Below are 13,477 nucleotides of genomic sequence, written 5' to 3'. Positions count from 1 at the left end.
TTTCTCCTTCTCTCCCTCTCTCTCATCCCCCTCTCGGTTGGGGCAATCACCAGCATGGGCTTATTTTACCATGCTGCACATGAAAGCAGACAGAGATGAAGGCAATACTCTCAGATGCTGTGACGTGCACAGAATGGGGGCAGCAGGGGCGCAAGCATTCACAAATTTAAAGGTGCCCTTCTGGTGGTCTAGAAAAAAAGTAGAAATTTTAATAATTAAATTAAAATGGTTAAATAAAACAAAATTAAAATCTTGTAATAGTCTCACAATAACAGTAATGTGTTATTATGAGGTTTCTTTGTAAATAGCGGGCGTATTAAAGAAATTAAGAGGAAGTGTCATTAATAGTGCACGCTACAGCAGATCGGGGGCAGATTCCAATCGCAAGTGTTCCTCCTATGCCCTACTCACTCCAAAGTGCAGAGCCCTTGAAGTGGGTACTCTGAAGGGAACAGCTGTTTTTTATTCTGTTTGTGTTTCACGAAGTTACAAGCGAAACACGACAGAAGATATCTGTTTGCAGCATACTGTATACACTCTAAAAGCTTTTTTTAAAATTAATTTGATATGTGAGTGAAATAATGTGTTGTTTTCTATTTGTGAACTTTCCAATCGGCACGAAGATTTGATGGTATGTTTGACAATTTGTGTAGAGTAAATAATCATATTTCATAAGTTATGGAAACGGAACACTTCTAATTTGTCAGCAAATTAAAAAGGACCTGGCAAGGGGGCCTGGGTAGCTCAGCGAGTAAAGACGCTGACTGACACCCCTGGAGTTCGCGAGGTAGAATCCCAGGGCGTGCTGAGTGACTCCAGCCAGGTCTTCTAAGCAACCAAATTGGCCTGGTTGCTAGGGAGGGTAGAGTCACATGGGGTAACCTCCTCGTGGTCGCTATAATGTGGTTCGCTCTTGGAGGATGGCGTGAAGCCTCCACATGCGCTATGTCTCTGCGGTAATGCACTCAACAAGCCACATGATAAGATGCACGGGTTGACGGTCTCAGAGGCGGAGGCAACTGAGATTCGTCCTCCGCCACCCAGATTGAGGCGGGTTACTACGCCACCACAAGGACTTAAGAGTGCATTGGGAATTGGGCATTCCAAATTAGGGGAGAAAAGGGTTGAAAAAAGAAGAAAAAAAGAATCCAGATATTACATTGCTTGCATTGCTTTTGCTTATTTATGAAACATATAGTTAGCATTTTGGCAGTGTACTCACAGAACGATGCTGACACACCACAGCAGAATTATAAATGCAAACCAACACAGGTGTCCACTCTATGTATTACGTTGTAAGTTCCTCAACAGATTAATACTCTATTGCTACCGCATTTCCGACATCACATGGCACACCTGCAGTGTAGACAGCTTTATTAATTATAATGGGAGTGGTAGTGTCATTTTCAGTGATTGAAATGTAATACGTCTTTTATAGAATACTGCCATTAACTTAAGGAGCGTTCTGATTCAGGCAAACCCAGTTTGGTTTTTGTTTAAACTAGTAGACTAATCACTTTCAGAAAAATTCCATGGTATTATTATTATATTCATATTTTATGATACTGTCATAGTACTCAAAGATACTTGAAAAAAATACCATGGTTTTACTATGACAGATGTCAAAATCATTGGATTATCAAAGACCATGTCAGAAAAAAAAAAAAAAGTGTTTATAATACAAGAAAAATGCTTTAATACTCAAAAAGCAAAGGTTTAGTTAGGTAAGTGCTACTCTTAGAAAAACAAAAAACAAACAGTGCCATTTTTTATCCTTTCGCCCCTGTCCCTGCTGAGGTCTGTGCACGCCACTGGTCAGACGTCTCTCTATCTCGCTCTCCCTCCTTCTTCTTCTCTCTCTCTCTGAGGTATAATCCTTTACAAGGCCACATTGTGTACAGTCTATCTTGTGTTTTCTTCTACTTTTTCTTTTGTCTCATTTCTTAAATGTAAGAGAAAAATTAAACAAAGAATTGTTTTAAACAGCACCAAAGCGAGGTAATCCTCATAGGCAGGGTGTGTGTATGTGTGTTGGAGGAAATCTGATACCTGAGAGGGAGAAATTCATAATGCTCAGGTCTCAAGTTCTCACTGAGGCAATAAGAGAGAACTGCACAGCAAAACACAGAACACATATTGTTTTTGTACATACACTTTATGAGTTATAGTATGTTTACGGGTTACACCGATACATGCAACGTTTGTGTTGGGGGTTATTTACATAGGTACTGGGAATCAGACAGGCAAAAACAGCGAGAAAACAGATCCTTTGCATCTGAATTAGAGCTGAACTCTTTTCCTTCATTTATAAATAATATCCAACTCAAAAGCTGGACTTGGTGTTGTTAACAAGTATAGCCCACAGTGGAAAACTTGAATTCGATAAAGAGCAGAGAGAGAGAGAGAGAGAGAGAGAGAGAGAGAGAGAGAGAGAGAGAGAGAGTGAGAGAGAGAGAGAGTGAAAGAAAGAGAGAGAGAAAGGATAAAGAGAAAGTTTCCTGTGAGTAAATCAAAAGCCCAGGAGACACATTTCAGTAATAACAGTCGGGATGGAAGTATTCAGCCTTGCTGTGATTTTCCCCGTTACCGACACCTGTTGATGCATGTATCTCAGACCCCTCAAACAGACCCTAGCTCTAAACCCTCCTCTGGTTACTCTACACTGCATATAAAATTTAGCTTTGATTCCACAGAACCTGATCTGCGTCTACTGATGCAAATGTTTGGGGAAAAGTTTTGTTTCGTCTCCATGGCTTTGCCGTTTCCTCTTTTCATTGTTAAATGTCTGTGAAGAACATACATTGTCAGCCTTGTGTGGGATGTAAATATGTGTGGGATCACTGCCCACAGCTGAAGGGTCTTTGTGGTATATCTGGGGCACCTACAGTATAAGGGGAACTATCTATAACCCAGAACTATAAAAACAAATGACTTGGGCCAGAGACAATTTAGCAGAGACAGACCACTTCTATTAAAATGGATGGGAGAAATACGGAACACCCAACCAAGAGGCTCTAGTGCCCAATGGTCAACGAATATGGAAAGGAAGTCCTGCCTTACAGGTAAAAGAGCCAATCACCTTTTAGATACAGACATTGCCTGTCAATCATCGTGAGAACGCGCATGTACATTAGCTAAACAAGCCAGGAAAATGTTGTTTTTTAGTGTAATCTGAAGTAAAAAAAAAAAAAAAAAGCACAATTTATGATACCGCCGTTGTCAGATTCTACTGCTGATTTGAAATATGTTCTTTGATCGTAATCCTGACCAACCCTTTTTGAGAATTCTGTGTTCCCCCATTCAAGTAGATAGGATCTGTACTGGCATGACTGGAAATAGTCTCCCAGGAGCATTCCAAAGATGGCCGACAGTGGATTGGCGTACTTTTAGAGTCTAGCTAAAACAGAACAAACGAGATATGTGCAAACACCGAAATAAACAATGAGGTGTCATTACTGGATTCTTTAAAATAAGACTATAAGAAACCAATTTTCTCAAAGAACATCAAACGTTTACCTCAAGTGACGTATCCATGTGTTGTTTATACTGAGTGCATCTATGCGAGAGAGGAGACGAAAGTGTATCATAGTTTAGATGCTCACAATTATTACCTCAGATGCAAGGTCGGGGACATTGGATCGAACCTATTATAATCAGCAAAACCGTTAACACTGTAAGCGTGTGACTTGCAGACAAGATAAAAATTATAAAATTATAAAAAAAACTTCCTTTGTGTGTCTCTTTCTTCTGCGCTAGCTTTTATACTACTCCAGCTACTCTGAGATCTTGACAGTGCAATACTGCAAATATTGTTTTCTTTTGAGTAACAAATTACTTATGTTCCTCATTTTTAAGTCGTTTTTGATAAAAGCATATGCTAAATGACTAAATTTAAATGACTTGCACTGCTTCATACATTATGGGAGCGATCTATAGCACAGACTGTTTAGCAGAGATGGGTAACTTCTATTAAAATTAATGGGAGGAATTGGTATGCCCAACGGTCAACGGATCTTGTGGAAAGGAATTCCCACCCTAAAGGTAAAAGAGCCAATCACCTTTTAGATACAGACATTGCATGTCAATCAACTCGCATGCACATTAGCTATACAAGCTGGGGAAAAAATTTTTTTTAGCGTGATCTGAGGTAAAGCAGCACAATTTATGATACCAGTGTTGTCAGATTTTACTGTGGATGTGAAAAATGTTCTTTGATCGTAAACTTGACCAACCGTTTTGGAGATTTCGGTCTTGCCCCATTCAATTAGATAGGGGCTGCACTGCAATGCGCTTGTTTACATAGAAAATAGCTGCCTGTGACCTGACTTACTAAAAAACTTTGTCTATAGTCACTTTAGAGCCCATAAAGAAATACTCTAACTTAACTAGCCAGCTAAACTCTACGTATCAAACTTACTATTAGTTGGAAAAAAATTATTTCGCCTACCGGAGATGTGTGCTACAGTTGTTACTAAACCTATCCAGCTGTCTTTCTTCATTGCAGCGGTTCATGAGTCCATTTGTGGTTGTTTTTCGTTAATCTATACACTTTAATTTCCGTTAGTTCCAGGCATCCAGCCACCGAACAAAATGGTCCACATTTTAATAATGATATTCTTTTATGTATTTACGTTATTAAATGAAAAAAAAATTTTTGAATGAGTTTGACAACTAGCAGGAAATGTTCAAGGAATGAAGACATCACTTCCTTAAACGACAAAGAGTTCTTGAAATGCTCTCTAAGATCAGATGCAATATCAAACTTCATCAGTCTTATAACTGCTTTAAAAAATTGCTCTTCATTACCCTTTTCTTTTGGCAGAGAGGCATGCTGCAACCTATTACAGAGACCACAGGGTGAAAACTCATCATATCAGGATAGGCGTCACAGAAAACAGTGTTTCAGATTGAGTGAAATAATTGTGAGTAAACTTTTCCCAATCCCTTGGGCCATGCCAATGATGAGGAGACTTTATTTTTAAGGGCAAAGTGAGTTTGTCTTGTGAATCAGTCTTCACTTCTAGTCACGTTAAAATCCTCTCATGTTCTCCATATATAAACTGAAATGTAATTTCAAATCCTTCTGATTTATTAAAGAATATTTGTGTGTCTGCTCAATAGGATCCCAAAAAATCAGTCTGTGTTTACCGAAATTCAAAACACTGCCCCCAGTTTCCAAAGCGGTAAGTGTTGTTAGGTGTATGGGCACGTGAGCTCCATTTTCCCGGTGTAATGTCCATGGAGGGGTGCCAAAAAACAAGCTGTGACGCGAGTTGTTTTCAGCTAGACATGCAGTAATACAGTGAAGAGAAATGCATGTTTTTTTAAACTGTACCTCCCAACCCATATCCCAAACCTAAACCCAACCATAAGTGGAGTAAAAATGTTATGTTAATAGGAAACATTTAAACTCCGAATCGCACTTGTCACTGATAATGCGAATTTGATTACTTCCTGGTTTCAACACAGTATCCGAAACCAGGTCTGACACAATGCTCTTCTGCTTGCGCCACAGGAGAAGGTAAACATTCTGGAGCCAATACAAAAATGTGTGATATGATGCCACTTGTCAGTGAGTCGGCATAATGTGGCCGATCCTAGGGTACAGGAAGTATCAGAAATAACATGCTGACCTCCCGTGTGATCATGCTGAATGTTGCCTTAAAAGTGTTTAAATCAAAATTAAAAATTCAGCCCATAATCGTTTAAAATATACACCGATCAGCCATAACATTAAAACCACCTGCCTAATACTTTTCACTGAACATTATTTTTTTTTCCCGCCATCCGGTTCCTCGCACCATCACACGCACAGATGGGCTCTCCGCTTCTATCAATCCGCATCAGTTCGGTATTGTACTCCCGCATTAAATGCTGTAACCGTTCGCCCCTCTTGTTCAAAATAAACTGTCCTAGCGGGTAACACTCTCGCTCACGGTGCTGTACTGTACTTCCCTGCCCTGTGCTGCTGTTTATCTGTCTGAAAAGCCTCATCCGCTAGAGGCCACAAGTGCGCAAGGGATGGATGATATATAAAGAAGGTATGAGATGATATATAAAGAAGATATGAGAAATCACAACACATAATGAAACCAAATGCTACAATTTACTTAATAATAATATCTTAATATGTTAAATAACCATAATGTTAATTAAGACTTTATTATTAAAACTGTAATACAATAATACATAAACAGAACAGACACTTTTAGTGTTTGAATCAATCATATCTCTCACTAAACACTGTGTGAAATGTTTATTTTTGCATTATTTTATTCAGTTGGCATGCAGGAGTTTGCTTAATAATCTCATTCCATATCTGGATAATTGCTGCAGTATCATAGAGGATAAATTTCCTCCGCTACGATATTGCATTTTATTAGTTTTGTACAGTATGTTAACTTAATAGCCAAAATACTTGGATATACATGAATAAGAATAAACCTAAATAGGAATGTGTTTCAGTCACAATGCACATTATGTAGTTTAGAGATGATTTAGAGACATTAAGAATGTTACAAATGGCTATTTCTACTTAAATAAATGTTGTATTCTTAAAATGTTCTGTTTGTCCAAGAATCCTCTTGCAGCAATGCAGGTCTTTGGCATTTAGAAGCTGCTAGTTTAGGACCTGTGAGGAGTCTGTTTCTCAAACTAGAGACTTTGATTTACTTGTATTTTTGTTGTGCATCTGGCCATCCACTTCCCTCTCTATCCTGGTTAGAGATTATTTTTTCAAAACAGTAATGCATGGAACAGACTTCATCTCTCTAAAACAACAGACTTTAGGAGAAAATAGAATTTCAGGAGAAATGTGTTTCTTTTTGCCTATTTTTAAAACCAAAATTTGACTTGCAAGTGTAAAATAATTTGTAAGAACTCAATACCTCAGTAAATGGGGAAAAAAACACTGTATTGTGATTTCCGCATGGTAGCGCAACCATTTTCAGTTGTTCTAATAATAAGAACATTTTAATAATAAGAATATTAATAAGAATAATAAGAACATTTTCTTGAGTACCAAATTAGCACTTTAGAATGCTTTTGTAAGGAATAGGTGACACAGTATATGTTTGCCATCATGGGTAAAGAAAAAATGGAATAAATACCACTTAAAACAATTATTTCAAACTGTAATAATAATTTGCAATTAATAATTTTGACAGTATTTTTGATCAATTTAATGCATCCTTGGTGAAATGAAGCATCAATTTCTTTCAAGAACAAAAATGTCTTTGTGTTCTAAAAATGGAAGCGTATATACCATATGTAATATATTTTTTCTAAAGTAACTTGTAACGTAATTACTTGAGTAGTTTTTCGGCAAACTACTTATTTACTCTTACTTGAGTCATAATATTTCTCAGTACTTCTACTTGTACTCAAATAAATTATTTCTTCAGTAGCAGTACTTTTAAGTAAAAAAAAAATAAAAAATCAGTACTCTTTCCACCACTGCTTCAGACTCTCTACAAAGAATTTGACCTAAAATAGTTTGGTGGGATGAAATGTGGTCTAATGTTCCTCTCTATGTCAGAATTGAGACAGAGAGCTTCATCCACAGCTCGGTGGTAAAATGACAAATATATGGATGAAATGACAGACATGTGCCTGACTCTTACACCCAAACACCCCTGACAAGGCCAAAATTTACCACAGAGCTTTGGAGATGCATTTAATGATTTGAAAATAAAATAAAAAATAAAGGTGGACACATACACGATCATTTCCTGATACTTTTTCAGGATCAGAAGAAATCAATGAACCCAGTTTTGCACTATAGATTACAGACCAGTGCACAAGGTCACCAGGATTCGTAATGTGCACACCACAGTCTTTAAACCAGAGTAAATATATAACAATGCTTTCTGTGGTGGGCACACAATTGTTTTTCACTGCTTTAGTACGAATGCACATTAAATAAATGGAACATTCTCACCATTTGTTCTGGACATCATACGATCATGTCATGTTGGAAATTATCTTTTTTGAATATTTGACTGGATATTTGGCTACTATGTATTTTGTTTTATCATCTACATGATTTATTTTATCATTTCCTTTTTTTTTTGTTTTTTTTTTTTTGTTTTGTTATTTATCATTGTGTCTTTGCTGCCTTCTTGGCCAGGTCACTCTTGCAAAAGAGATTTGATCTGAATGAGTTTTTATTCCTGATTAAATAAGTTACTGAACTGAACTGATCGTATTTGTTCCAATGCATGCTTGTTACCAGACAGCAAGGTATGTAGGCCTACACCAAAATTCATTGATAATACAAGCAGGGGGGCCGAAAAAAAATCTTTAGACAATAATCAAAGCAAAGTACTTAAACTTAGCACTCACAAAGTAAAAAAAAATAAATCTATTACATAAATAATTTTCGACTCCAAAATAAGCCCATTTCTGCAAAGGCATGCGCTACATCGTGCGCGCGCGTGTGTGTGTCAAACTAAAACATCGGCGGCGTTTAAGGAGATCGGGGAGACGCACGCGTGTATCTCCGCTCTGTCGATCAATATCTGTCAAATTTAGAGCCCCGGTGGACCGGAGCTCCTCGCGCAGGTCCCGTCAAATCATCAGTCTGACAAGAAAGAAAGCGCACAGGTCTCAAAGCAATTCACCAAAGCCCCTAACACATCCTCATAGACCAAAAGACATTATCAAATTAATAATAATAAAATGCATCCCGTATACTATTACGGTACAATAAGAATGAATTTAGTTTTATCTGATAAAGTGCACAGAGGCGTTTCCAAAACATTAGGCTGCATGGCTAGGCAGCTGATGCAAACGCTTCAGACAATGATCATCAGAGGAGCAGGAGACAAAGCGCCTGTGTGCGTCCTCCAAATATACAGCTCTCCTCAAACAGTACAATAAAAGTGAAAAATCTCAGAGCGCTTAAATATACGGATTTATGATTACATGTACCAAACAACCCCAAATGGGCTTTTAAAATGTGCATTTGTGATGAGAAGGCGCTCAGTCAGACGCACATCTGGAGTGACCCCAGCGCTTCCCATCACAACAGCTGGAGAGATGCACCCATCTAACCTGCTTTCCATTTCATTTGTATAAGTTTTTTTCTGTATTCTGATGATTATATGCCGCGAGGCCCCGTTGTATGCAGTGTGATGAAGGCGGTAGTATTCGTAGTAGTTGTAACAGGCAGCAGTCTGACGCGGAGACTGACGCACTGGATTTTCCATCAACTACAGTGGAGCTGTGAAAGGAGAGAAATTCTCTCTAAACCATCTTCCAAATATAAGTTATGACTGTATCAGATTTGGGTTATTATAAAGCATATTTTACATGCACATGACTGAAAAAGCATAAATAAATATGTTCAAATAAAGTATATATTCATAATGCAATGTGCACTAGAGAACCTAAAGCACTGGAGATGGAGACTGAAGGTCTGTGAATTAACCTTAAAAAGAAAACGAGAGAAAAAATAATGCCGACCTGTTCTGCAACCCCCTCAAAAATCAAAGTTAGCTGATTAACCCCAAACACAGCGCCTGAATGAATCGGTTCTCTATATCCAGTCCGAGGGCGGAGCGGCGGTGAGCTAAACGCACGCAAATGACAAGCCTTTATGGGCGCCTGAGTCGCGCGCCAAAGAGAGCGAGCGCACAACCTACCTTCATCTCCGCATTAATTTCCCTCTTCACTGGGTGAGCTGGTTTTCTGCTCCTCTTGTTTTCCGGGGGTCTCCCTTCTTTCTCCATCTCAGCCATGTTTTCTAAAAAATCTCTCGGAGCGGCACGGAGCGAGGCGGGGCCGTTTCAGAGTTGCAGAGAGGCAGCGAATGGCAGGCGCGCGAGAAGCCCCGGTGAAGTTGATGCTGCTGCTGGTGCTGTTGCGGGCTCGTCGTGCCCGGTCGAGTCAGCCATCTTCTGCCTGCTATTTCTCAACGGTCTGAGCGTAAGCTGGTCCGAGCACTCTCGGAAAGCCAACCGAGTGGTTGAGAAAAAAGAGCGAGCCAGACAGGGGGAGGGGCCTCCGCCGTAACTCTATACGGCCATGCTGATCCAAGGAAGGCTATTTCCTCCCCAATTTTCCACAGATCAGTTTTCACTCAGGACTCCACGCGTGGCGGAGGTTGTCGCGCGATAGGAGTGAATAGGTTCCGTTGTCTGATGTGTTATCGTTCGCCCCCCGCGCGTTATCAGCGCTCCGCAGGGGTGCTTAATATTTTTAAACGAGACAATTAATGGGGGAAAAAATGTGAAAAGGTCTGAACACTTTCCTATTAATTAAACACCTTTGTATGGGCTGCATTTTCATAATGGGAGTCATTGTATATGAGCTCGAAATCTGCAGGTAATTAAAGGAATAGTTCACCTAAAAATTACAATTCAGTCATTTACTCACCCTCTTCTGCTGAACACAAACGAAGATTTTTAGAAGAATATCTCAGCTCTGTAGGTCCATACAATATAAGTGACTGGTGATCAGACCTTTGTAGCTCCAAAAATCACAAAGAAAACATAAAAGTAATCCATAAGACTCCAGTGGTTTAATCCATATCTTCTGAAGCTATATGACAGGTGTGGGTGAGAAACAGATCAAGTTCTTTTTTACTCTATGGGTGCTTTCACACTGGCAGTTTAGTTCGAAACAGAGCACGGTTCACATGAAAAATTGGTAATGTGAAAGCTGTCATGCGGACCGGGGAGCACACCGCGGTACCGAACCCGAGACTAACTGTTGGAGGTGGTCTGAGTTCGGTTGCAATGGAACTGTAGCGCGATTCGCTTGAATGTGAAAGCAACTCGGACTCGGGTGCGCACTCGTTCAGGAAGTAAAGTAACCTGCGCATGCGTATTAGCCGATGATGACATCATTAGTTTCGACTAATAAATATAGGGTATAATAGGAGATGACAGTGGCGATAACTTCACCTTGGACACGAGCGTGAGTAAGAATGCAGTGTAAACAAAGATGCAAATGAATTCCTTGCAATCAGCTGTCTCCTCAAAAAACGCCATATGCGAGCAGCAGCAAGCCGCCTTCCCCTGGGCATCTGATGAGTTACACCATGAAGCGCACATATACGCAGTTGTCATTCACTCTGCTGCGTATAATGGCACCAAAATAACAAAAAAATAAAAAGTATGATGAGTTGCATTGTGTTCTCCATGCGTGTTTGTGATGACGTAAGATGAATCAAGTCAGTGTTAAACCAGACCAACGCTGTGGGGGGCACAGGGAACAATCGCACTCGGAATCGGACCGCAGCAAACATGCCCAGTGTGAAAGCCCTCTAAATCTCCACTTTCAATTTTACATCTGAAAGTCACATGTGGTGCCTGTTTAGTTAAGTGGACATTTAAAAAAATGTCTTAAATATTGCAAGTAAATGGGTGCCAACATTTTGAAGCTCCAAAAATCATAAAAGTTAGCATAAAAATAATCCAAAAGACTCAAGTGGTTAAAATCAATGTCTTCAGAGGCTATGCAAGATGTGTCACGTGACTAAGTTCACCTTTATGCATTACAGGACGCTTGCCAGATTTGGTTGTATTTTTCAAATTGACGGAAGAAAAGTCTGGAGCAATGTCTTACATGCCAATTATATGTACTTTTTGATTATGAACCGATCCAAAATCATGCATTATTAATAGGGATGTGCATGGTATTCAAATACTGAAATCACTATTCAGTTATTCTGCATGAGTCTGACGGTACCTGACAAACATACAAGTTTTAGGCCAGGTTCGGGTCAGTTTTTCAAGTATGCTATAGAGCGAGTTACGGGCTGTACCTGCTCTGTTTTTGGAGAGTTTTTCGAGAACATGTAAACACACACTGGACAGGCGTCTTTGATCGTTGTGCCACAACTCACTTTTTTCAGCGTACCGCGCAGGACCATCAAATTGTTTAGACACATATTTATAAACACATCTCAAGACACCTCTGTTCTGTTTTACAATTTTACAATTGTGCAGGGCTGTCACATTTTGTTAGACACTGTTAACTTAAAAAGAATTTCAATATGTATTAACGCATCTCAAGACACCTGTATTCTGTTTCACCATTTGTTCCGCTGCATCAAGCTTTTTCATCACTGGTGTCACAAATCGATATTCTGTTGAAGTTCAGGTTGCAAAAATGACTTAATGTGACTGTTAAACATAATTCCAGATAGTTTTTCACCTGGCCAAGTTTCAACGCTTGATAAACGGTGAGCCACTGGTTATTTACCCCTTTTGCTTTGGTGTGTAGACAATAATTACACAAGTTAAATTCTGAATCAGTTAAAAATCAAAGCATCCCGAAGAAGTCCTGTAATCCATAGCGTTCGCTCATGGACAGTGAACGTGCCCGGGCAGAATTACGCATTTTGTCTATGTCAACACAAGATCTATGTGTTGTGCTATTTAGGCTCATAGCTCACTGTGCACTTTATTCCCTGCTATCTGAGATTGTGTTTGACGCATCCATGGCAATAAACATTCTTTATTTCCGACTCCCAATAAATAACAGAATAAGCGTTAGTGAACTCTCACGGTTAACCAAATATTACAAAAGGTTACCATGCACATATTGTATTTAGGGTATTAAGGCATCTTTTGCTTTATCACACTGCTGTCGTCCAGCACGCATTCGGCCAAACAAATGGTATTTCACATAAGGCTGACATTTACGTGGATTTATAATAGATATCTCAAAATAAATAAATAATTGATTTAAAGCTCGGGGTCCTTCGGGTTAAGAGGCCCCTAGGCAATGGCCCAATCGGCCCGGTGGTTAATCCGTCCCTGGCTATATGATAGGTGTGGGTGAGAAACACATATATATCTGTACGTAGATACCTCGCTAGCAGCTGTTCCCATGGGCCGCGATAATTCGGCGCGTCCGCCATATTGGAACGGTCAAGAGTCATCCGTCAACACATGAAAGTAAATTGACAGATACGGTCTGTAACAGTCTGGAGTCTTTTCAAGTCAATTTTTAGATTATCCGATTTTCCATAAACACTGGGCAATATTTTAGATGATCAAAAAATTCCTGATTTCACTTCTAAAACAGAGTTATTTTTCGTAGCAAACTGCAAATAAGTCCTCTTCAAATGAATATATCTTGGCAAACATACTGAAAATTAGCACCCAGTCTGTCATTTTTTTTTTTTTCACCACAAACGACATTGTTGCTTGGTGTCGTTAGACTCTGCAATCTGTGTTGCTGGTGGGCGTTTTTCTGCTGTCTCTTAATGTTATTGGTGGACTGCATGTCTGGCCATAGTACCTTTGGAAATATTGATTACAGTAAAGGATTTTATTGCCAGTAAAACTAAGATATCATTGTAATTTGACAAGGAATCAGTTCTATTTCTACTAAAATTGAACATTTTGCACGTATATTTGTTTTTATATAACCTGCAGCAGTGCTCATTGAATCATATCATGAATAAGTTTAACAATATATCAGTGTAAGTCAATGTATCAAACTCACTCGGAATGCCGACATG

At 39.2% G+C, this 13,477-nt stretch overlaps 1 protein-coding gene across 1 annotated transcript in view; it reads right to left on the bottom strand.

Moving 5' to 3' along the window:
- Positions 1-9,745, bottom strand: part of LOC127413979 (sine oculis-binding protein homolog A-like) — a 56,905-nt gene extending 47,160 nt beyond the window's left edge. Inside the window, exon 1 of the mRNA XM_051651588.1 lies at positions 9,645-9,745. Coding sequence (XP_051507548.1) covers positions 9,645-9,740 — 96 coding nt within the window. The 5' untranslated portion in view covers positions 9,741-9,745. The remainder of the gene's footprint in view (positions 1-9,644) is intronic.
- Between the last annotated feature and the right edge of the window lie 3,732 nt (positions 9,746-13,477).

The sequence above is a fragment of the Myxocyprinus asiaticus genome, chromosome 23, assembly GCF_019703515.2.
Source record: "Myxocyprinus asiaticus isolate MX2 ecotype Aquarium Trade chromosome 23, UBuf_Myxa_2, whole genome shotgun sequence".
NCBI lineage: Eukaryota > Metazoa > Chordata > Actinopteri > Cypriniformes > Catostomidae > Myxocyprinus > Myxocyprinus asiaticus.
The sequence above is the reverse complement of the archived record's forward strand: the minus strand, read 5'-3'. Positions and strand labels throughout refer to the sequence as shown.